This window comes from Clarias gariepinus, chromosome 28, assembly GCF_024256425.1.
Source record: "Clarias gariepinus isolate MV-2021 ecotype Netherlands chromosome 28, CGAR_prim_01v2, whole genome shotgun sequence".
In the NCBI taxonomy this organism is placed as follows: Eukaryota; Metazoa; Chordata; class Actinopteri; order Siluriformes; family Clariidae; genus Clarias; species Clarias gariepinus.
Genome location: NC_071127.1, coordinates 17,265,069 through 17,289,294, shown reverse-complemented (window position 1 = coordinate 17,289,294; position 24,226 = coordinate 17,265,069). Strand labels below are relative to the sequence as shown.

The following is a 24,226-nucleotide window of genomic DNA, read 5'->3' as shown; positions in this document are numbered from 1 at the left end:
CTCAAACAAATTAAAGTTATCTGGAATTTGACTGTAATGGAGCAGCCAGCAAAGTCTTCTGATCTGAACCCTACTGAGCTGCTGTGGGAGCAGCTTGACCGTATGGTACAGAGGAAGACTTAATAAAGACTAGCCATGTTGTGGGAGACGCTTTCAGGATGCATGGAGTGAAATCTAATCAGATTATCTTGATCAGCTGTTTGTTTTGCTGATGGCGAAGTTTGAAGAACACATTCATTATTTCTAGCAAAATCATTATTTCCAACGTAGCACCTCAACATCAGCATATTTTGTTCCTTCGCTATATTTTCTATTCAGACTAATTTCATGTGTGTTTCCTTAGAACACAATAAAATATCTAAGTGATCCCAAAAGTGATCCCAAACTTTTGAGCAGTAGTGTATATATACATGTATATACAGTAGACGCATGTTCAGGTGTCACGCAAACCTTTGAGCAATAGTGTATACTGTATATACATCCCCTTGAATAATAAACAATCCCCTGATTGCCATCATGGCAGCATCGCCTAGCAACCGTGTGCAAAGGTATTACCACCACGGCTCCCATTTAGAAAGTGTTCCTTTTAAAAACTATCATTACATAACAATGAAAAGACTAATACACCCTAGAAACATGTGATATGCATAGCTATTAGGTCAATGCATAGCTATTAGGTCACACAGCACTAAACAATACTAAAGCAATGAGTGCTTCAACTGTCTTTCAGTTCTTTCAGAGCATAACACTTTTCTGTGACATTGTTTGTTTTAACTTTGGTGCCCTGTCACTGTCCAACTGCTCACTATGTTTTCCATGTTACATCTATATAAAGAAAAGAAAAGGTTTTGTCTCTGTACATTAGTCAGAACTCATACCCGAAACCTGTATCATAATTTTTATGTGTTCATTTTGCACTACTTAAGTATGTGCCTAAGGTTAAACTTGTATTATAAAAAGAAATCAAAATGTTGAGTAGAAGTGAAGTTATGAGCAGAAGTTATGTGCCAGTTGGATTAAGCGATTAAAGTTAGGTTGTAAGATTAAAATGTATTTCAGTCAGCCTGGGCTGCTCTAGAGCGCCATCTAGAATGGATGCACTTTGCCTATGTAATTAAAAAAACAAAACAGGCTGGTCAAAATTTAATAAAACTCTTGCAGTATTTACATATCTGCCTAAAGTTTAACCTGCTCCATAAATCAAAATGTTGAGTAAAAGCGATGTTATGAACAGTTATGTGCCGGATTTAATAATCTACTTTAAAAAGATTTACTAATGCACTACATTTTCAATGTAAACAAACACCTGCACCAATAGAAATTAATTAAAAAAGATAAACTCAATATTTTTACTGGTATTAGTTCATATTTTTACGACTGAATTAACAGCGAAAAATAAGTGAATTTTAACGAAATAAAGTTTTAAGACAAAACTCTTTTGTTTGATCTACTTTTTTGATTTCTCATCTGTGATTCACTCTCCGATTACCGAACAGGGGGTGTATTTGGATGACAAAAGATGTAAACTTGGGCTTCAAGCTGAAAGAATATCAATATCACTCATTACATTAAAGCTGATCAGCTTATATTTGGTCTTAAAACTTATCTTTTTATTAGAGCTTTCGGCTCGAATTAATCTGTAGCACTTTGAGATTTGCTTCAAATATAAAGTGCATTGTAAATAAAATGTATTATTATGAATTTTTGACTTTACCTTTTAACTAACTTAAAGTGAGTAATTGCTGAGTGATTGAACTGATTGATATACCCTATAATTAGAGTTCTCTTTGGCTCCATCTGGCGGCAAAATCCAGAAGTCTAACAAGGTTTCCATTTAGTGATGTCACAAAGCTGAGCAGGCAAAGCATTGAATGCACTGATTATAATTAGCATGCTGCTTTCTGGCTCCCCCTATTGGCGTAAGCCTGTCTAGCAGGGTTTCTAAACGCTCTCTGCTTCCCTCTAGTGGTGACACAAGGCTGAGCAGGCTACCCTCTTAAAGTCAACAATGTCTTGCAAATATTCTAAAAAAAAAAAAAAAAAGAAAAAAAATAACGTATAAAGAATATGATTTTTCAAGAATAAAAAAAAGTATTATATTAATAAAAAAATGCATATAATTATAGATTGTTATATGAAGGTAGAAATCTTCAGATATTTACTTACTGGTCTCTCACTTGAATATATGATACTTTTATTTAGACCACACATTACAATATAGCTGGGGTTTCCCACACAAAAAAACTGCCATTTTCAGAAATTACACATTTTAAGAATCAGGTCAGTATACTTTTAAAAGACTAAATGCACATACTACTTTAAATGCACAAGTTTAAAATTTAGTTCTAAATTTTCAGACATATTATTATGACTATAAGGAGTTAAATATATACGAGTATAAGAGTTAAATTTACAGATGATATTTAGTTCATGTTATTGATGTTTTAACAGAATTTTTTTTTTAACAGTTATTTTATGTTTTAACAGTCGGTGCGACTGGAGAGACTTTATTTAAAAAAATTAAGTTATTTTTTACAAGAAATGTAGTGTTTAGCATATGTGCCATTGTCATTGTTGTAATTACAGTTATCTTTAAATGCTCGCTGAAAAAGTGACCATGTGAGGTTTTAGCTAATGTAAGAGCAGTCTCAGGGTAAAACAGCTCCTTTTCTTCACTACACACTCAATTCAATAAAATTTTATTTGTTATTTGTTTTATTTTTTATTATCGCTTTCAACAATTGACATTGTCACAAATCAGCTTTACACAATCAAAAGAATGATTTAAGTTTGTATGAAATGTGAATGTGTATGAATCAATATAATAAGACTGTTCCTGATGAGCAAGCCGAGGACGACGGCGACAGTGGCAAGGAAAAACTCCCCGAGATGGTAATAGGTAGAAACCTAGAGAGGAACCAGACTCAACAACGAACCCATCCTCATCTGGGTGAAACGGATAGCAGGGATTGATCTGCATCATACTGTGTGAGACTGTTAGTTCAGTATAACAGGAAATGTGTTTGAGGTAAAACAGAGTCCAGTTCATTCTTGAAGGCTCAAGTAGACTGTAGGAAACTCTAGTCCTGAACTATCGAGTGCACTATAAGTCCTCAGAGAACAGCTGTCTGCATCAGCCGTGGACAGGACCGTTTTTTGTGGACTGAATAGGAAACACAGGAATAGGAAAAAGCCAAAAGGAAACACAGACATGAGGGCTCCCTGAGATGTACAGCGACCAATTACTTCACCGTTAACAAACCTGAGGGATCAATGAGAGTGGGGAAGACAGCATCTAAACATACCAGTTCACTGTAATACTCTGTAATACAGTTCACTGTAATAACATCCATGAGTCTATTTACAAAAATTATTTTAGCCTAGACTTAAACACTAAGAATGTGTTTGCAGCGGCAGCTGGTCAATAAGGGGCGACGCCCCCTTAAAGTTAGACAGAGAAGAATGCTACTTTAACATGTAATTACTTACCATAATAATTACTTATTTTAATAATGAAATAAAGTCATTAGGTCACAATATTCTGCTGTATTTCTTAATTTGGAACCTTGGATTACAAGCATAATTTGTATTTTAAAACACTTGTAAATTAAAGCAAATTTTCTCATAAGATATAATGGAAACTCTAATTATTCGTTCCACATCCCCAAAAAATAAATACATAAAAATAATTAATACAAATTATAAAGTAAAAATAAAAAAAATTACCCTGCACTTTTATAAAAATAATTCCAGACAGATAAGTGTTTCCGTTTATGCACGCAGGCACTGTGTGCGTGTGTGTGTCTGTGTGTAGCTAAAGTAAAAGGACAGGAGGAATCAGCCCTTTCCCTCCTCCCCGTTTTTTTCTTACACTGTAGCCTTTATGCTCTCTTATTTGAGTTTTACACACACAAACATACGCACACATTAACGGAAAAACTGTTTTATCGGAAAAATTTGCAAGGAACATCGCTACTGACACTCGTGTAAGCGCATACTAACAGAATCACTGCTGTAAAGTAAAACAAACAAACAAATGAACCTGAACTGGGGCATGCTGACCTAGGGGGAGAGAGAAAATGTATCTTTAACCTCTCTAATGAGACTTTCTTTTGCTTTAGTGTGTTATAATAAACAGTATGCGCATGCTGTACACATGTGTAATTGTGTAAGATCGTATACACAATCACAGTGTTATAGTAAACAGTACACGTCTGCACGGATGTTGATTATATCAGTAAGAGACGAGCACTAAGACTCAGCAGGGGAGACGATTACCCACAATTCTGCAGGGCAAGAGAGAGAGAAAACATTGGCTCAGTTGTAATTACGTGACACTCAAAACAAGAAGCGCATGCGTGATACATGATACTTGGTACTCGTAAACCGAGACTTGTTCATTTTCCAAGTAAGAATTTATTAAAAATCTTTGCTCGTCTTGTGGAACACTCGCAAACCGCGTTACTCGCAATCCGAGGTTCTACTGTATAATTTATTTATAATAAAAAAAAAATCAGAACTGTATTATGTTCATTTGTGTTCGTGTACGCGGGGCGCTGGACAAGCAAGTGTCTATGTTGGCACGGAAATTTTTGAAAATCATGTGATTTGAGGCTTAGCTCTAATTGGATTTAATCAAATCATCTTTGTGCGGACCGAACCCTCCCACTTTTGTTCTTAGCAAATCAATATTGTTTTTTAAATATTTGGGCTAATCTGATTGGAGCATTTTCAACGAGTCTTCAGCAGATTGTTAGTTAATGTATTAAATAGTGATTGACGTAAAAGCCAGATAAATATGAGAGAAAATTCAGTAATTTCTTTGCTAAAATACCCCTTTGCAAGGCAAACAGACGAAGAAAGAAAAAAAGTTAAAGAGCTTGGACCAGATCTACCAGATCTTCTTATTAAGCAGCAGTCAAGTGATCGCGGCCGAGCTTACACTCTGTGCCTTTCCAGCACTTCTTATGGCAAGCGGAGTTGGCTGACTGGATACGATGTGAGTCATGCCATTATTTTATACTAGTAGTAATGATGCTTAAATCTAGATGTACGTTTTCACTTTAAGACCCTTTTGTTTCGTAATCTGCAGCACTGAATGTCTTAGGTGTGATTCTTTACTGTAGTCTATTGTTTAAAGCTCATATACAGTGTAGATAATATGTTTCCATCTCAGAAACTAGCTAATTTCTCTCTTGTTGTCTGGATGTTCCACGGGGTGCAATAACAAGCTTCAGTTTGTCCAGATTAGAGCAGTAAGTCCATAAATGCATTATATGTGCGCTGACAAAAGTAGTAAAAATCCATGCATCTTACTGAACCTCAAGATGAATATAAATAGACTTATTTATAAACCGTTCATGTAAGGCATTACACAAGAAATTTGCAAACGTAGTAACAGCCCACAAATGCAGTAGACAATTAAAAAACAACAACAATAACAGTCAGTTGTTAATTTAAAACATGAAGGTTAGCTGTTCTGGAACACTCCTTATAATACATTAAGCATCATGATGAAAACTGTCTCTCATGAAGACCTTTCCAGGAAGGCAAAACTAAAACGTCCCTCTGCTGCAGAGGAGAAGTTTATTTAGAGTCACCAGTTACCTTAGAAATCACCAATTAACAACCAGCACCAACATCAATTGTTCAAAGGACATTATTGCATATTTTGCCTGCCTTCAGCATTCATTTACAGTGTAATAGAAACTCAGGAAAGACCATGGAATTAGTAGGCGTGGCCAAACTTATTAATGGTTAGGTAATTAACCAAAAATGTAGCACAAATCTGCGGGTTTTAACATCATAATCCCACAACTGTAATGGATGTAACACAGACATAATAACAGCTGCCATTCTATTTAAAGGGATTTGTTACAGTTGTGGGAAGTTAAAATCTTCAGCTTTCAGCTTTCATCTACAGTATTCATATTCAAGACAGACATTTTGTGAGCTTCAACATAAAATAATAATATCACTGATTACATTGGAGCTGATCAGCTCATTTTAAGCTTTAACCTTTTAACTATTCCTACAAACTCTTATAAAGTTAAGTAATAATAAAACTTTGATAAAAGTTTGGATGATGTCACGATTGGATTATTTAGTTTAACTTTACACACATACGCATTCCACTAGGTGGCGGTGTGCATGCCCTTGTTTTCAGCCTCCGCAGCAACAAGCAGCAGAAGAAGAGGTGACGTCACGTGTTTCCGGGTTCGCGCTGAACCTTTCCAGTAAAGCCGAGATCCGAGGTGTATACACAAAGGTAAAGAGCTGCCCTGAGTTATTGCATCCATTTTAACGAATGTTGAAAATGCTGTTATGTTATAATAGTGTGTCGAAACGCTAGCAGTTGGTGTAGAGTGTTTAAAACGCTAGGCCGGTTGTTATTGTAGTGATTGTGGAGGTCACCGCGAGAGAAGGGTCCATAATGACGGGCCGCGTTCCAAATCACAGAATAGTATCTCAGTGTAGGGCACTAGGTAGGCCGCGGAGGGGTTCACGTCATACCTTGTGTAAGTGTACTTGTATAGGGTATTATGGTGGGATTTGGAATACAGCCTGAGCTGGCTTTTATTTTAGGTAACGCGATGCACAGCTGGAATATAGTACTAACCTTATGTACTTGTATAGAGTAGTCATAAGTATGTGCACCCCAAACCATCACACTCACATTATTTAAACTGTTGGTACAAAATCTGAAACTAGTGGATCTCAAGCTTATTCTTGGAGGAGCCCTGCCCTTTCCTGTTCCAAACACACACACACACTAATTAAGAAAAGCTGTTAATTAGTTGATTAGCTGAGAAAACACTAGAGGGCGTCCTGGAGCAGATTTGAGAGCCACTGATCTAGAACGTCTTTGTGTGCTCTAGAGAAAGTAGATCTTTACTTTGTTCCAGACTTTCCCTAAAAACTAGGAGGCCCAGACCTGTTCCAGCATGACACTGCTCCTGTGCACAAAGCCAGCTCCATGGAGACATGTGACATGTGTTAGGTTTGAAGTGAAGGAACTCAAGTGACCAGGAGCACGGACTGAACTTAACTCCACTTAACCGACACCTCTGTGATAAACTTGAACTAGAACTTGACCCATTTTTTTTTTTTTTTTTTTTTTACTCAGTCCTGTTTGTATAGTTGGCTAAATGAAGTAATTCAGTTCATCATAGTGCTGAAAAAGGATACTTTACTCTATATTGCACAATCTGAGGTGCTGGTTGTTACTTGGTGATTTCGGAGGTGACTGTAAATGAACTTCTCCTCTGCAGCAGAGATACGTCTTGGTTTTGCTTTCCTGGGAAGATCTTCATGAGAGACCGTTTCATCATGATGCTTGATGGGTTTTGCAAATACACTTGACACAATACTGTTCTTGTAAGAACTGTTCCAGAAAGTCTGACCTTCACGTCTTATATATATATATATATATATATATATCAACTGACTTCTTGTTTGTTGTTACATAATCTTTGAAATCTCCAGTATTGTTGTAGAATGTAGGAAATAAATCACTTGCTAGTTTCATTGTTTTTCTTTAGTGATTTATTATATATATTAAGGGTGGGGTGCTTGTATTATTTGTGTTATTGTATGAAAAAATGAAAATATTTGCCCAAACTATGTCTCCGGAATGGAGTACATTTATAAACAACAAAACCAAAAATAATGCATCCGGTTGTCAGACAGGCAAAAAAAATAGCACAGATTCATAAGAACACGTTTTTATTTTTTTTATATATAACTTTGGTTCTACATGACTCATTAGCAAACCCAAATGCACAGAAAAAAGGAGGGAAATCAGACCGAACATAGTAATGTAAAAAAAAAAAAAAAAAAAAAAAAAGTGTGCTCTGACTCTGACATTACCATATATTTGTACACCAAAAAGTGTTCTTAATATTTTTACTTTGTCTTACTCTACACATATGGATAGATGAAGTGGATGGTTCGTATGTTGGATTGCTGAGAGGTGAAATTAATAGAAATATCAAAAGATGGTGTTAAAGGTCATATGTATTTGTGTGTTGTATATCGTAGATTACTCCTGTGCAGGCAGGTAATGCGTGGCCGTTGTTCTGGTTAACACCACGAGTATATTTTATATACATATTTTATATTCATGTATTATTTAGGTGGTTACAAACTTCTGGGAATTTGTTCTACATACAACTTGCTTCAGTCCATGGCCTTTAAACATGAACATAAATGTTTTTTTATTTTTTTTTTTCAACAAAAAGTCATGCAATGAACACAGGATATATATATATATATATATAATTTCTTTTGTAGTAGTATGGAATAAAACTGCTGAAACTTTACCTTCTGTTTAATTCTTGTGTCGACGCAGCTTGCTTAAATTATAGGCTTTTGACGTTAGGGAAGTTTTTAATCATCATGCTTATATGTTGAACAAATTTTCACATTTGATCGGATTATGAATTTAATTTTTTGTCCAGTTTGTTGTATGATAAAATTTTAATTTAAAAAATGATATAAATATGATCAAAAGTGCTTTTAAATTTCTAAAGTATATTGACAGGAGATGTATGATAAAGAACCACCTTCAAGGATTTCTCTTACACTTGGCTGTCTGTTTGAATCCCAGACAAACTGTAGGAAGTTAGGTTTAATCCAGTGGTTCTCAAACATTTTCTGTCATTCCCCACTTAAGGGGGTGGGCGAATTTTCAAGCCCCACTTGTCAACAAAATGATAACGAAAACGGCCAAGTTTACTATTTATTGAAATATCAATTTCTAAACCAGTAAGATCAAATAACACCAAGTTCAAAACAGATAAAATACACGTGCAATTGTTATAACAGGCTTACTTCATCACTTATCTAGAGCTTTCTTTCAAAAAAGTTAAGTGGCTTATTAACGTGACTGGGGTGTGTTGTCTCTAAGTGTCTTCCTACTTTGTCTCATGCTGTCTGCTGCCAGCGGTTTAAGACACAAAACACACATGGGTCTCTCCTCTGCCCCCACCATCCCCACCATCCCCACCATGAATCCAAGCGCAACATAGGCTTCATCATGTTTTCCTTTCGGCTGGATTTTTAGTTAATTAGGCTGATAGTGCTGAATCACCTGCTTATTTGTGGTCCATGTAACAAATGTATCCATTGATGTTATTATGCTCACTATATACAGTACGCTACTGTGTTATGGTCTAAAATGCCCCCCCGCCACAGATTGCCCACCTAAATTCATAGGTTTATGGTTTACAAATTACAAATTGTAACAAATTAATTTAATTATAAAGTAAGCAATATTTAAAAAAAAGGTTTTATAGGGGGCAAAATATATAAATTATATATTTTTTTCATATACCAAATTTATATTTTTATATTGCTTATTTTATAATAAAAATCGTTTCCTGTAAGTTTTCAACACAAACAATATTTATTTAATATTTAGTGTAATTTGTGATAAATAATTTGTTTTTTCTACATTGACAAACTCCTGCAAAATAAATAAAATAAAATAATCATTTTGGGGGATTTGTATTAATCGTCTCGACGGCTGTCACGTGCCTAGGGTTAATTATAATAGTAATAATATATTTGATAATAATAAACCTTTGAATGCATGTCCTAATATAATATTTGATAGAGATTATGTAGGGGGGCATTCCGTGGCAGGGGGGCATTTTAGCGCATAACACCTGTTTGTGTCCGCGGTAAAATTAGTCTTAAATTCGCATCTTCGAATTCAATAGCTGCGTAAATAAACCCGCAAATAAGATACTCACATATACTGTATTTCCTCTCTACATTGTCTTTAAGCTTCATCCGCCTTAAATTATACATGTTTAAAAGCATAAACTCTATTATTCTCTACAGCGCAACGAATGATTTAGGGATCATCGCAAAATGCCGCACATTAACAAAAAGCGTAGAGCGATATTGATCTTTCCCTTCTGTTCAGCGCCTGAAGGATCAAAAAACAACTTCGTTACCACACTGGAAACTAGAAATGCCAGACTAGTACTGCCTGATAAAATACAGAAACATGAGCATACACATTGGAATAAATGAAATTACATATATAATACCGAATGTTTCCTTATATATTGTTCCTCTGGAATTAACATGCCGACGTTAAACCGTTATTGTTGCACTGTGGTTCCACTTTTTCTCGGATTTATTTTAATTTACTTGTATTAATGATCCAATTCTTTGTGTGTCATTATTTAGTTTCGAGTGTCTGATAAAGAAAATAAAGATTAAATAAATCAATAAAGAAAAGCATGAATTAGAATAGATACGTTCCTATTATTTTCCACTAATTCCCTCCCGTTTATTGCGCCCCACCTGTCATGCCTGTATTCCCCACTAGTGGGGCGCGCCCCACAGTTTGAGAACCACTGGTTTAATCCAAGAAGCCAAACTGTTTAAACCTTGTTAGCAAACATTGTCTCAGTTTAGATGCACTTTCTGACATTCAGATGGTATGGGGTGCATGAAGTCATCTTAGCAACAGATTACAAGAGCAGTTAGTGATGACGCTCACTTGAACTCCATGTGTCTGTCTCCAGCAGGAAGGATGCTGGCGTGTCTCGGCTGTCCCGGACTGAGTCGCGCACTCGGCTCAGGGGTGCTGCATTTACCCAACACTTTTGTGACTCGCGCTCCTCAGATCTCCTCTTCAGTCAGCAGAGGGAGCCAGGTGGCGTTAGTGCGCTACAGCAGCACGGCTCAGCAGGTATTTACAACCCTCGACATTTCGATAATGTCTAATTTGTTAATGTTTTAATGTTAACATTAATAATTACTTGCGTACACTTCTCCAATAGACAGCTATTAAAAGACATTTGTAACTTCTGAACCCGAGAGAGAACGTGTGTGTGTTTTAAAAGTACACCAGTATTATATAATTACAGTTTAGTTTGTTGTGTCACTCAGGAAAAAGTCAAGAAAACAAAGTTTGGACCTTTGGCTGACGAGGACAGAATTTTCACCAACCTTTATGGCCGACATGACTGGAGGTACTCAGGACAAATGTGATGTTGTTTTTTTTTTTTTTTTGCAAAAAAGAAATTATAACAAACTGACTCAATACTACGTATTATCAATAAAATGTATTTATTTGATTGATACATTTTGCTCTTGTATTTAATTTTTACGGGTATTTATTTTTATAGACGTTATAGATATCATTAGAATGAGACAAAAAATCTAATAAAATGCGCAAATTTTGCTAAATCAGGAAATAGATTTCCTGATAGTCTGACAAATGAAAAGATTTGCTAAAGCTTTGCCTGTCACTCTAGGCTGAAAGGTGCGCTAAGTCGCGGCGACTGGTACAAGACTAAAGAGATCCTGGAAAAGGGAGTGGACTGGATCCTCAACGAGATCAAGGTGTCTGGTCTCCGTGGTCGAGGAGGAGCTGGCTTCCCCACAGGGATGAAGTGGGGCTTCATGAACAAACCCAGCGACGGCCGGTCAGCTCTAGTTCCAACTGAAACACTGAATGATTTCACATTATTTTGCAATGCTGTACAAGCTGCTTTTATTGTTATCAGTATGACCCGACTCCTCACAGCTGTTCCGGCCTCCTCTTGTCCTCAGGCCCAAGTACCTGGTGGTGAACGCGGACGAGGGAGAACCCGGGACCTGTAAAGACCGAGAGATCATGCGCCATGACCCACACAAGCTGGTGGAGGGCTGCCTGGTCGCGGGTAGGGCCATGGGAGCGCGCGCTGCGTATATCTATATCCGTGGAGAGTTTTACAATGAGGCGTCCAATCTTCAGGTGAGATCTTTAACCAGCCGTGTAACTTTGTGTCACTTAATTTGGTTGTTTTTTAAGTGACAGAATAGGAGCATTTGCATCCTTTGATTGCATTTGTAATAAAATCTATTTTACAGCAAGTCCTCGACTTATGAACGTTCGTAAGTCTGACAAAGTGAGTTTCATACACCGTTGACACAAATATAAAACGTAAAGCATGAAGGGGAGGGAGAACGCTACATGGTGCTTACTGCGCGCTTGAACGGACACCAATTTGTGTCAGAGATTTTTCGGACTTTGACCTTATTAAGGATTTTCCGAAATTAGGATTTTTCACCTCCGGGACAGCATTACAGGACAGACATTTTCTATCATCGTGCTGCCGACTCATTTCTCCCGCATCCCTAATTGTAAATAGTGTGCACTGCAGTGTCTATTTTTTGTAAATTAGACATTTGTTTGCATCTACGAATGTTTGTAGATCCACAGTGCGTTTGTATCTGTGAAAAATCTGGGACTTGCTGTATTTAATATTTTTTATTTAAGCCTTGTTCAGAATATTACCATTATCATTTTTACAGAAGGATGAGTTTGTGGACACTGTACTGATATTGATTGATAAATCTCTCTTTCTCTCTCTCTCTTCCCAGGTGGCCATTAACGAGGCGTACGGAGCAGGGCTGATTGGAAAAAATGCCTGCGGCTCGGGCTATGACTTTGACGTGTTTGTGATGCGCGGCGCCGGAGCTTATATCTGCGGAGAGGAGACTGCTCTGATCGAGTCCATCGAGGGTAAACAGGGGAAGCCCCGTCTGAAGCCACCTTTTCCTGCTGACGTGGGTGAGAATAATTCTGATAAGATGTGAATTTAACGCTTTATTGTGTACTTCTGTTATTACTTTGATGTAGTCACTTTTCTAACAGTAGTCCAGAAGTTTAGCATCTTTACTTCCTCTGATTCTGTGAAGAGTGAACAACAGTTTATCACACAGCATACCAAGTTCAACAACCTTCCTACTCTAGTTTACTAAGTTTACTATGACACAGGCTAATGTTTTACAGGGGACACTGGTGTAGCTAGCAGGTGCATGGAGCACATAAGAACTGATATGCATATGGATGAAGGTTGCAGCTCAATGTGTATTCTGGAAATGTGTATTCTGATATTTGTCAACTGTCTCCTTCCAGGAGTGTTCGGTTGCCCAACCACTGTGGCAAACGTCGAAACAGTGTCTGTAGCCCCGACGATCTGCCGCCGTGGTGGCTCGTGGTTCGTCAGTTTTGGCAGAGAGAGGAACTCTGGCACAAAGCTTTTTAACATCTCCGGTCATGTCAACAACCCCTGCACCGTGGAGGAAGAGATGTCTATTCCGATGAAGGAGCTGATTGAGAGGCATGCAGGTACGATACACTTTTTAAACACTGAAAAAGTATGACACGCTCTTAACAGACACCTTTTATTGTATGTTGCGTCTGGGTTAGTGTCCATGGGGTCTGTGTATGTGAATTATGGATTAGTGTCTGTGGATCAGGGATCACTGACTCACCAGACACCGACTCCTGATCCACAGACAGTGACGAAGTGATGGTAAATATTACTTACACTTTGTGATGTTAAAGATCAGTGATTTGATAAGCATCTGCCACGAAGGGATTTATGTTTAATAATTTTAAATCAGTTTCAGGGATTTAGACCTTACAACCTTGCCGGGTTACAGCACTTCCCACTCCTAAACTCAAAAAACATGATCTGTTGTATCTTATGGTTGCCCAGTGAGTCCATTTTTAAAAATTTATTTATTTGTTTATTTTATTGGATTGTAACCGTGACCTTTCCTGCAGGTGGTGTCCGAGGGGGCTGGGATAACCTCCTGTGTGTAATCCCCGGTGGGTCGTCCACACCGCTCATTCCTAAACACGTGTGTGAGGACGTGCCCATGGACTTTGACGGCCTCATACAGGCTCAAACCGGCCTGGGTACCGCAGCACTCATCGTCATGGACAAATCGGTCGGTGGTTGTTGTTTTAAAAATGGCCTGATACAATATAATATCATGATGCCTAGGTGGTGATTTAATTTGTACAGCGATTTATTTTTATTTAATTTTTTTTTAAATATCCAGATTTTATAAATACAGTAAGTCCAAGACTTATAAACATTAGAATTATGGAAGTAACTTGCACATATTGTACAGAAAATAGACACTGCTATGCACCATATACCTATATTTACAATTATATACAATATTTTAAGTGTGTAAGTGAACGTACGTGTGTGCGGGAGAAATTAGTCGGACTTACCGGTTTCAATTAATCAGTTCAGTTCGTTTTCACCAAATAAATTAGTGAAAATTAATAATTTTCACAATGATAGAAAATGTCTGTCCTGATGGTGAATAATGAGTTCACAGTGGAAAACAACAAAAATGGATAGAAAACGGAGACAAATCGGCGTCCGGGATTCCCCTTGTGATTTAAAGGCACAGAGACAACATTTAAGTTCTTCTTGTGTCCAATATACACTATTAGATGATAGTGTAATTTAGTGTTTACATGTAATCTGTATAATAACTGTTATTGTAAATACTAAATTATCTTAAAGTTTAATTGCACATACAGATACCTTTGCAATATTATTTTTATATATATATATATATATATATATATATATATATATATATATATAATTTCTCTCTCTCCTCTTCCTATATTTTTATATTTATATGTTTACGTAAAGTTGGGGAACGGGTTTAAGAATTTAATTTCGGTAATGATGCCTTATTTTTATCTGTATATGACAATAAAACTTTTTTTTTTTTTTTACATGATTATGAGCTGCTGTAATAAAATTAATCAGAATCATGCGCAGATCATCAGAATGGAAACTCTGTTCCTCTGAATAATTGTCATAAAGGCCAGATAACGGCCACTTTTGCTTTTTTTTATATACCTCATATATGTCCTCATGACACTGAAAAAAATTCCTTTGTCGTCGCCCATATATGGGAAGAGTCTGAGGAGGAGTTTTAATGGCGCCTTTTGTGCATCCTTTCCCAGGGGGCTGTGGTCTCATCACTCTTGTTTTGCAATTTTTTCTTTCGTTACAGACGGATGTAATCAGAGCTATTGCACGGCTGATTGAATTCTACAAGCATGAAAGCTGTGGCCAGTGCACCCCCTGCAGGGAAGGTAAGGAACTGCACATCAGTGGTGGTGGTTTCTTAGATGTTGAGATACTATGTAATAAATAAAACACGAGCAAGCATGCTGTTGTCGTAAAATACAAATAGTGCCAGGGCAGTGTGATACAGCCAAGTGTAAAGTGAAGTTAATCTTGGCAACCTAAAGTGAATTAGGTCCTTTTATTTTGTGGAAGTGATGTTATCACTTACTCTTTAGCAGGTATAAACCAGTGGTTCATGCCTTAGTTTTTTTCTAACTCGTTATTTACATTAGCTGACTGTAGGAGTTATGTTATAGAAAAATAATCCACGCCTTGTGGTTTGAGATCACTGCGAAAGAAAAAGGATACAATACCTTGAGTAATTTATTCAGTCTTTGGACATTCCTTTAAATATTAATATATTGTAATTATGTATCCTCAGGAGTGGATTGGATGAATACGATGATGTGGCGCTTCGTAAAGGGAGACGCACGGGCAGCAGAGATCGATATGATCTGGGAGCTCAGCAAACAGATTGAAGGTCACACCATTTGTGCTCTGGGAGATGGAGCTGCGTGGCCCGTACAGGTACGTTTATGAAAAGTAAACACTACTATCTATTACTTACACAAACTGTGCTTTAAATTATTCTACTAATTGTTTTCTGAAACGATGTGTGTGCAGGGTTTGATCCGTCACTTCCGCCCCATCATGGAGAGCAGGATCTCAGAGTTCCAGCAGAAACAACAAGCTCGGGCTTAAGATTAGCATCCTCCTTCTCTACAACCTTTTCCCCAATATACATTATATTTAAAAATTTAAGTGTTCTCCAACACTGTTCTCTCCATCAAACTTGTGATGCTTTTGCATCCAGTCTAAAAAAAAATGACTAATAAAGTTCTATGAATTGTTAGATTCATGCAAATGTCTCAATTTCGTGAACATTATGCCTTTTTTTTTTTTTTTTACTGTGGTGTTTTATTTATGACTCCATACTTGTTTATTCATGGTATGCATGTATTATTATTATATAATTTATATTCTCTATAACAAATAATGTTTTTCCAGTGAGTCACAAACACCTAATAAAAGATGCTTTACACGCACACACGTAGTCAGCAGTACATGCATGCATGGATGTTAACTATACAAGTAAAGCATGTTCACTGAGACTGAGCATGGAAGATGATCCAGTAGGTCATGTGACGCTCACCGTCAAAACAAGGAGTGCATGCGTGCCACATGATTCTTGATGATACAGTACTTGGTACTTGTATACCAAGACTCGTTCGTTCAAGTCAAACTGTATTATAATTTTCTAGTTTTGCGTAAACCAGGTAACTCGCAATCTGAGGTTCCACTGTATAAACAAAGATTACAAGGAAACTTATTTTTTCCTTTTTTTCCCCAATATCTGCATGGATAACGCATTTTCAATTATAAATATTATTTTAAACAAACTTAAATTAAAACTTTAAATCTTAACAATCAAAACCAAACCAGTGGAGAGCAAAAAAGAAAGATACTCATCGTTTTTCCACTTTATCCTGCATACAGAGTCTATCCCAGGGGATTTAGGGCATGAGATGGGGTACACCCTGGACATGGTGCCAATCCATCGCAGACCAGATTAAAACTACTGAAAGGTGAATGCACCTTTCAGGGGGTGGAAAATGTTGGACAGCAAGTGAACAAATGCAAGTGAAGGACAAGGGCTGATTTAGGATGGCTAAGCAAAGACAACCAGTAAAAATGTCATGCTCACCCAAAAATCATTGATGCTGAATGAGGAGTGAAGGCCTCCCTGTCTGGTCTGATTCCACAGAAGAGCTACTGTAGCACAAACTGGTTAACAGATTAATGCTGGCTCTGATAGACAAGAGAAAGCTCCTGGACTGGGCACATGAGCATCAGAACTGGCAATTTTCTGCTGGGAAACCTTGTTTCCTGCCATTCATATTGATGTTGCTTTGACATGTACCACCACTAAACAATGCTGCAGGCCAAGTACACCCCACATGGCACTTCACAAATGGTAGTGACCTCTTTCAGCAGGATAATGCACACTTGCTACTAATGTCTTGGTGCCAGATACCACAGTACACCTTTAGAGGTCTTTTAGTCTTCATGCCTTAGCAGGGCCAAGCTGTTTTTACACCTACATGTGCATCTCAGTAAATTAGAATATCATTGAAAAGTTGATTTCTTTTCATTAATTCAATTATATAGATTCAGTACACAGACTGTTATATTTCAATTGTTCATTTCTATTAATTTTGATGATTATGGCTTACAGCGAATAAAAAACAAAAAATTGGAACATTGTGAAAAAGTTCAATATTGGAGACTCATGGTGTCACACTCTAATCAGCTAATTAACTCAAAACACCTGCCTGAGCCTGAGGGTAAGACACAAAAGGGCACTGCTAAAGAAGCTGTCTGGTTAGCTGCCTGGTTTAAGGACCATGGTATCCCTGTGCTTGATTGGCTAGCAAACTCGCCAGATCTAAACCCCATAGAAAATCTATGAAGTATTGTGAAGAGGAAGATGCTAGACATCAGACCCAATAAGACCAACCTCGGTCTCCGTAACATGTCAGCAGTGCCACAGACTGATCGCCTCCATGCCACACCGCATCGCTGGAATAATTCATGCAAAGAGAGCCACAACCAAGTACTGAGAGCTTTACATGTTCATACTTTTCAGTGGTCTAACATTTCTGGTAAAAATATTTTTTTTTAAATTTTTTTTTATTGGTCTTAAGTAAAATTTGTTTTCTGAGATACTGAATTTTGGGCAGGCGGCACAGTGGTGTAGTGGTTAGCACTTCCGTTGCACTTCCAGGGGCCAGGCTCGATTCCCGTGTGTGCGCGCAAGAGTTTGCATGTTCTCCTCGTGCTTGGTGGGTTTCCTCTGGGTACTCCGGTTTCTTCCCACAGTCCAAAGATATGCAGGTTAGGCTAATTGGTGTTCCCATAGTGTGTAAATGGGTGTGTGAGTGTATGTGTGTGTGTCCTGCCATGGATTGTCACCTTGTCCACCCTGCCTCGTTAGGGCACGAGGCAGGGTGTACACTGCCTCGTGCCCTAAGCCTCTTGGGATAGGCTCCGCGACCCTGAATACAGGATAATGCAGTAAAGAAGATGAGTGAGTGAGAGTGACACAATTTTTTGGGGTAGATTCATTACACAGAGACTGATATTGCTATTGATATTTTATATATACTGTATATATAAATAAAGCAATAAATTTGGTATTATATAGAGTAAAGTATTAAAAGATTTATACAAATTTTTTTTCTAAAGTGTGTATAAATTTTTTTTGACTGACTGTATAATGAGCGCCTGTACTGTATGTAGTGGAAAGTATTATGAATTGTTTTTAGGGCTGCAACAACGAATCAATTTAATTGATTAAAATCAAATAAAAATTACTAAAAGCATTCGCAATAAAATTCATAATCGATTCGAAGTGTCGCACGACGCGGAGACATTTGATTATTAAAAAAACTAGTTGAGCGCGGAGTGGAGTGAACACACTCGGTCTCGCGCACTGATGCTAGCAGAGATCGGTGCCTCGTAGACAGGGCGAAGCAAAAGTAAAAATAAATAAATTAATTAAAAAAAAACAGCCGGGGCAGAGAAATCGATAATCGGGTAATTGTCTCCCCTGCTGGGTCCTAGTGCTCGTCTCTTACTGGTATAACCAACATCCGTGTACATTTAGGCATTTGGCAGACGCTCTTATCCAGAGCGACTTACAAAAAGTGCTTTAATGTTTACATAATTGGAAACATACTTACACTGGGTTAACTAGGTTAATAACTAAGTGCCATTAGTCCAACACAACTAAGATTTTTTTTTTTTTTGGGGGGGGTTAGTCCAAGTACTGGAGAAACAGATGAGTGTTGAGTAGTCGTTTAAAGATAGTCAAAGTCTCTGATGTACGGACATCTAGAGGAAGTTCATTCCACCACCTAGGTGCCAGAACAGAAAAGAGCCTGGATGAATGCCGCCCTCGATCCCTGAGAGATGGTGGGATGGTGGGATGAGGCGAGCAGTGCTGGAGGATCGGAGGGAACGTGGTGCAGTGCGTGGTGTAATTAGCGCAGAAAGGTAAGTGGGTGCTGGGCCATTTTTAGCTTTGTAGGCAAGCATCAGTGTTTTGAATTTGATGCGGGCAGCTACAGGAAGCCAGTGCAGGGAGCGGAGGAGTGGGGTGGTGTGGGAGAACTTGGGGAGGTTAAAAACGAGACGTGCTGCTGCATTCTGGATCAGTTGCAGAGGACGAATCGTGGACAGAGGCAGGCCTGCCAGGAGTGAGTTGCAGTAGTCCAGTCTTGAAATAACAAGGGACTGAACAAGCACCTGAGTAGCCTGTGAAGAAAGAAATGGGCGAATTCTTCTGATATTGTAAAGAAGAAATCGACAAGAGCGAGTAAGGTTAGCGATGTGTGGGGAAAATGACAAATGATTGTCCACGGTTACCCCACGATTGCGGGCGGTGGCTGAAGGAGTGATTTGGTTGTTGTCCATGGAGATGAGTCACAAGGGATAAACAGTTCGGTTTTACTGAGATTGAGCTTCAGCTGATGAGCAGCCATCCAAAATGAGATGTCTGCCAGACATGCTGAGATCCGGGTGAAAACCTGAGTGTCAGAGGGAGGAAAGGAGAGAACAAGTTGGGTGTCGTCTGCATAACAGTGGTATGAGAATCCATGCGATGATATGACCTTACCAAGAGACCGGGTATAGAGGGAGAACAGAAGAGGATCAAGTACTGAGCCCTGCGGGACACCAGTAGAGAGTCTACGTGGGGCAGATGTAGATCCCCTCCATGTTATCTCATATGACCTATTTTTTAGGTAAGAAGCAAACCATTGCCACACTGTTCCACAAATTCCAAGGCTTGTAAGAATAGATAATAGAATCTTGTGGTTTACCGTGTCAAATGCAGCTGAGAGATCCAGGAGGATGAGGACAGATGACAGTTTAGCAGATCTAGCAGCATGGAGCTTCTCAGTGACTGACAGAAGGGCAGTCTCTGTGGAATGTGCCACTTTGAATCCAGATTGGTTTGGGTCATTAAGGTTGTTCTATGAGAGATAAAAAGACATTTGATTATAAACGGCTCTTTCAAGAATTTTGGAAATAAAAGAGAGCAGTGATACCGGGCGATAGTTGTTAACTTCTGATGGGTCCAGGCAGGGTTTCTTGAGGATGGGAATAACCCTCGCCTTCTTAAAAGCGGCAGGAACATGACCAGATGATATGGATTGGTTGATGATGGCTGTGGTGAAGGGAAGGAGGTCCCGTGAGATGGCCTGGAGCATTGTGGAAGGGATTGGGTCTAATGAACAGGTGGTGGGGTTAGATGACGAGATGATCTGTTGAATCTCATCAGATGACAGGTTGGAAAATTTTGCTAAAGGAGGGAAAGAAAGGTCCTGAGGTTCTGCCGTAGGAGCTTGATTGAGTGCGAAGGACTGGCGGATTGCTGCAATCTTCCCATCGTAGAATGTGGCAAAATCGTCAGCAGTCAGAGAGGAAGGGGCAGGAGGAGTCGGTGGGTTGAGTAGTGAGGAGATGATGTTGTGGAGTTTGCCAGGATCATGTGCAGAGGCTTCCAACTTTTGTCTGAAGAAGGTAGTTTTGGCAGAAGTCACATCACATTAGAATTTGGAAAGAAGAGTCTGGTAAGAGATGAGATCTCCATCAAGTTGCGATTTCTTCCATCTTCTCTCCGCAGTTCTTAATTCTCTCCTGTTGGTGCGCAGTACATCAGATAGCCAAGGAGCAGGACAAGACGTCTTCCTTGGTTTAGATGACAGCGGGCAAAGGAGATCTATGGATGAGGAGAGGAAATTTTCAGTCGCAGTCTCTAGTGGTAAAGAGGAGAAGGAGTCTGGGTCTGGGAGGAATGATAGGGTGTATGAAGACACAGAGGAAGGCGAGATAGAGTGAAGGTCTTTGCGGGTAAAAGAGACATTTTGGTGGTTAGGTTTACATAGAATGGGAAGTCTTATGGTGAAGGATACCAGGTAATGATCAGATTTATGAAGAGGAATAGTAGTTATATCTGTGACTGGGGAAGGGCGGCAGAAAACAAGGTCGAGAGAATTTCCTGCCTTGTGTGTAGGAGGGCAGCTGTTTAGAGTTAAAGAGAAGGAGTTAAGGAGAGGGAGAGGGAGAAGGAAAGAGGATTGGAATTTATCAGATGGAAGGTTGAAATCTCCTAGAACAGTGAGAGGAGTGTTAGCAGAAGGAAAAAGACTAAGAAGTATGTCCATTTCATCTAGAAAGTTTCCTAGAGAGCCAGGAGGACGGTAAATAACTAAGATGTGGAGGTTAGATGAGACAGGGTGATAGGCGAGAAGGACCATCTCTTGGACAACAGGAGACCCGTACCACCACCTCTGCCAGTTTCTCGTGGAGTGTGAGAGAATACATAGGCAGAGGATAGGGCGGCCGGTGTAGCCGGGTTCTAAGGAGATATCCAGGTCTCAGTTAGTGCTAGAAAGTCAAAAGAGTAATGGGTAGCTAGGGCAGAGATAAAGTCTGCTTTCTTTACAGCAGATTGGCAGTTCCAGAGCCCACCTACCACCAGTGCAGGACAATGAGACAGTATTGGAGGGTAGATGAGGTTTCTGGGAGATCTGCGTCTGCTGTGTGAGTAAAAGCATCTTGGTCTGTGAGAACTAACAGAGATAAGTTAAAGACACATGCTAGACTGAGGTAACTGTCTATAAAAACTTGTAACTTCTTGGTAAACAAGAGTTTAAGTCAATTTTCTGTGCACTACCTTTGCAAACAGCAAGAAACTAGGTACAGTATACAGTATGAACTAATTGTGTTTTCAAAAACAGTACAAAAGTTAAAAACCTACCTTACCAGTGGAGAAGAATCCAATTTAGAAAACTAAAGCACACTAAAGTTTGAGCTAGATCCACCTTCAATATATGTAGCTAAGCCCTGCCCACAATTCACACCTTAAGGAAGCCTGAAACTACTCTCGATTAATTACCTGAGAACAAATTGCTTTAGACCTACTTCAATCACACTGCAATCAACACTACCAAACAGCAAAAACTAGGTACAGTATACAGTATAAACTAATTGTGTTTTCAAAAACAGTACAAAAGTTAAAAACCTACCTTACCAGTGGAGAAGAATCCAATTTAGAAAACTAAAGCACACTTTAGTGTACGTGTGTACTGTTTACTATAACACTGTGACCATGTGTGCGCGTAAAACATTTTCTGGACGCTTGTACAGCGCGCATGTAAAGCAAAAGCAAGTCTAATTAAAGAGGTTAAAAGTCTATGTTCTGGGGTCACGTGGCTCTGGCGAGGATGGCTGGTTGATTGTTTTGCTCCGACAACCCGCACACAAAAAAAGTTATAATACTCCTGTAAAGTTAATTAACTCCGATCTAAATTAATAATTTGAGTATGTCCAAACATCCTACCCCAAAACAGTGTGACATTTTTACTAGAGCTCGTAAAGCAGGCGCGGAAAAACAGAAAGTTCAAGCCGTTCCTGACCCGGCTGTCATGGCGGATACGTCAGAAGTGTTAGCTGAATTGAAATCACTGAGAACGGAGCTTGGAACTAAATTGGACGGTATTGAAAAACGATTAACTGAAGTATCATCGTCGGTCAAGACATTAGAGAACAACCTGACAGAAATTGGGAATGCGGTAACGGCCAACGAAAAAAGAATCGACGACGCGGAAGACCGCATTGTGGCGGCAGAAAGCCGACTGGATACAACCGACTCTTTTATCAGCTCGGCTTCTAAACGCCTGAATCTCCTGGAGGCAAAGGTGGAAGATTTAGAAAACCGCAGCAGGAGAAAGAATCTCCGACTGTTCGGTCTTCGCGAGGGCGCAGAAGGCTCAAAACCGCTTATGGACTTTATCAAAGACATGCTGCCTCAATGGTTGGGCATGACACTTGACACACCGTTCTCTCTGGAGCGGGTTCATAGGACTCTAGCTTCAGCCAAACCCAATCAACACAGGGCCGTTCTCATCTGCTTCCTTAAATTTCAGGAAAAGGAGCTGGTATTTCGCTCAACAAGACGCAAAGAAATCATCTACGATGGAAACAGGCTGTACTTCTCCGAGGATTTCTCAGTCGAAACAATGCGACAACGCCGGGAGTTTAACAACGTCAGAAAACTGTTTGCTGATAAAGGGATGTATCGTGGATTTCTTATCCAGCCCTGCAAACTGCGAATTCTTCACGACAAAAAGATTTATCTGTTCTCATCTCCTAAAGAAGCTGAGGAGTTTTATCGCGGGGTTGGCTAGGGTATCCATGTGAGTAATCGTAACGTTATATGGATCGGATTAAAATGAATAAGTTAGTTGGGGTATAAATGTCTTATTAAGACTGACAAAGACTGTTAGAAAAATATGTAAATTATAATTTGGTTTTGTGAGGAAATACATTTGTTTAATAAGTATTATGTTCTTTGAATGTCCTAGCATTGTTAGTCTTTGAGATGACAATTTTTATTTATTTTTTATTTTTATTTTCTGTAAACTTGTGTGCTGGGAAATTGAGCGCTATCACACTGGTTATTATATGTCCAGAGTTAGTTCGGTTATGGGCCTGCCCTGTCGTTTGGGGACAGGGCTCGTGCCAAATGGGATGGGGGGAGGATGGGTGCGGGGAACTAGTTTGCAGTTCTCACAGTTTGAACAAATTCAGCACATTGTATTGTACAAATGGATGGTCAAGGTAACCTATGTACTACTGTTAAATGGAAAATATTTGTAAAGTGATAACATGGAATGTCAGAGGGTTGGGCCACCCCTCAAACGAGGTGGCCAAACGAGCGCAAACGAGTGCTCACTTTCCTTAAAAAAGAAAAAGTTAATATTGCCTTCTTGCAGGAAACCCACCTGTCTGAAATAGAACATCAAAAACTTAAGAGAGATTGGGTGGGCCAAGTATTTTTTTCAAGTTATACAACTCAAAAAAAAAGGAACAGTTATACTTATACATAAAAATTTTCCTTTTTTATTTAGAGAACAACAGAGCGACACAGAGGGAAGATTTATATTAATTAAAGGTACTTTATATGATCAAGAAATTACTTTGATGAATGTCTATGCTCCCAATATAGATACCCCCAAATTTATGAGCAATATTGTTTCTTTATTCAATCAATACTGTACTTCTTTAGGGCTTTTAGCAGGGGACTTTAATTGTTGCTTGGATGCAAATTTGGATAGGTCTATATTCTCAATGTGTAACCATAACTCTTCTAAAGCCCTTAAATTAGCCTCCAGTGAAGTAGGCTTAGTTGATATATG

The 24,226-nt window shown here is 38.7% G+C and overlaps 1 protein-coding gene across 2 annotated transcripts; it reads left to right on the top strand.

Moving 5' to 3' along the window:
* The first annotated feature begins 6,178 nt into the window (after positions 1 to 6,178).
* On the top strand, positions 6,179 to 15,819 carry ndufv1 (NADH:ubiquinone oxidoreductase core subunit V1). 2 transcript variants are annotated; one of them, XM_053489657.1, is made up of 11 exons: positions 6,179 to 6,268; positions 10,542 to 10,708; positions 10,909 to 10,991; positions 11,277 to 11,447; positions 11,575 to 11,758; positions 12,388 to 12,577; positions 12,926 to 13,138; positions 13,580 to 13,746; positions 14,845 to 14,926; positions 15,343 to 15,488; positions 15,585 to 15,819. In XM_053489657.1, the coding sequence occupies exons 2-11, from the start codon at positions 10,550 to 10,552 to the stop codon at positions 15,660 to 15,662; spliced, it is 1,473 nt and encodes a 490-aa protein (XP_053345632.1). In that variant the 5' UTR covers positions 6,179 to 6,268; positions 10,542 to 10,549; the 3' UTR covers positions 15,663 to 15,819. The 2 variants fall into 2 exon arrangements, with proteins under 2 accessions (XP_053345632.1, XP_053345633.1); XM_053489658.1 differs by having other exon boundaries at positions 6,204 to 6,268; positions 10,545 to 10,708.
* Positions 15,820 to 24,226: the final 8,407 nt, after the last annotated feature.

What these genes read in the sequence shown, in the direction of transcription:
- ndufv1 (XM_053489657.1), top strand. Translation starts at nt 10,550, where the DNA reads ATGCTGGCGTGTCTCGGCTGTCCCGGACTGAGTCGCGCACTCGGCTCA. An exon ending in TATGGCCGACATGACTGGAG is followed by an intron (nt 10,992 to 11,276) that starts GTACTCAGGACA and finishes CTGTCACTCTAG; the next exon opens with GCTGAAAGGTGCGCTAAGTC. An exon ending in GTGCACCCCCTGCAGGGAAG is followed by an intron (nt 14,927 to 15,342) that starts GTAAGGAACTGC and finishes ATGTATCCTCAG; the next exon opens with GAGTGGATTGGATGAATACG.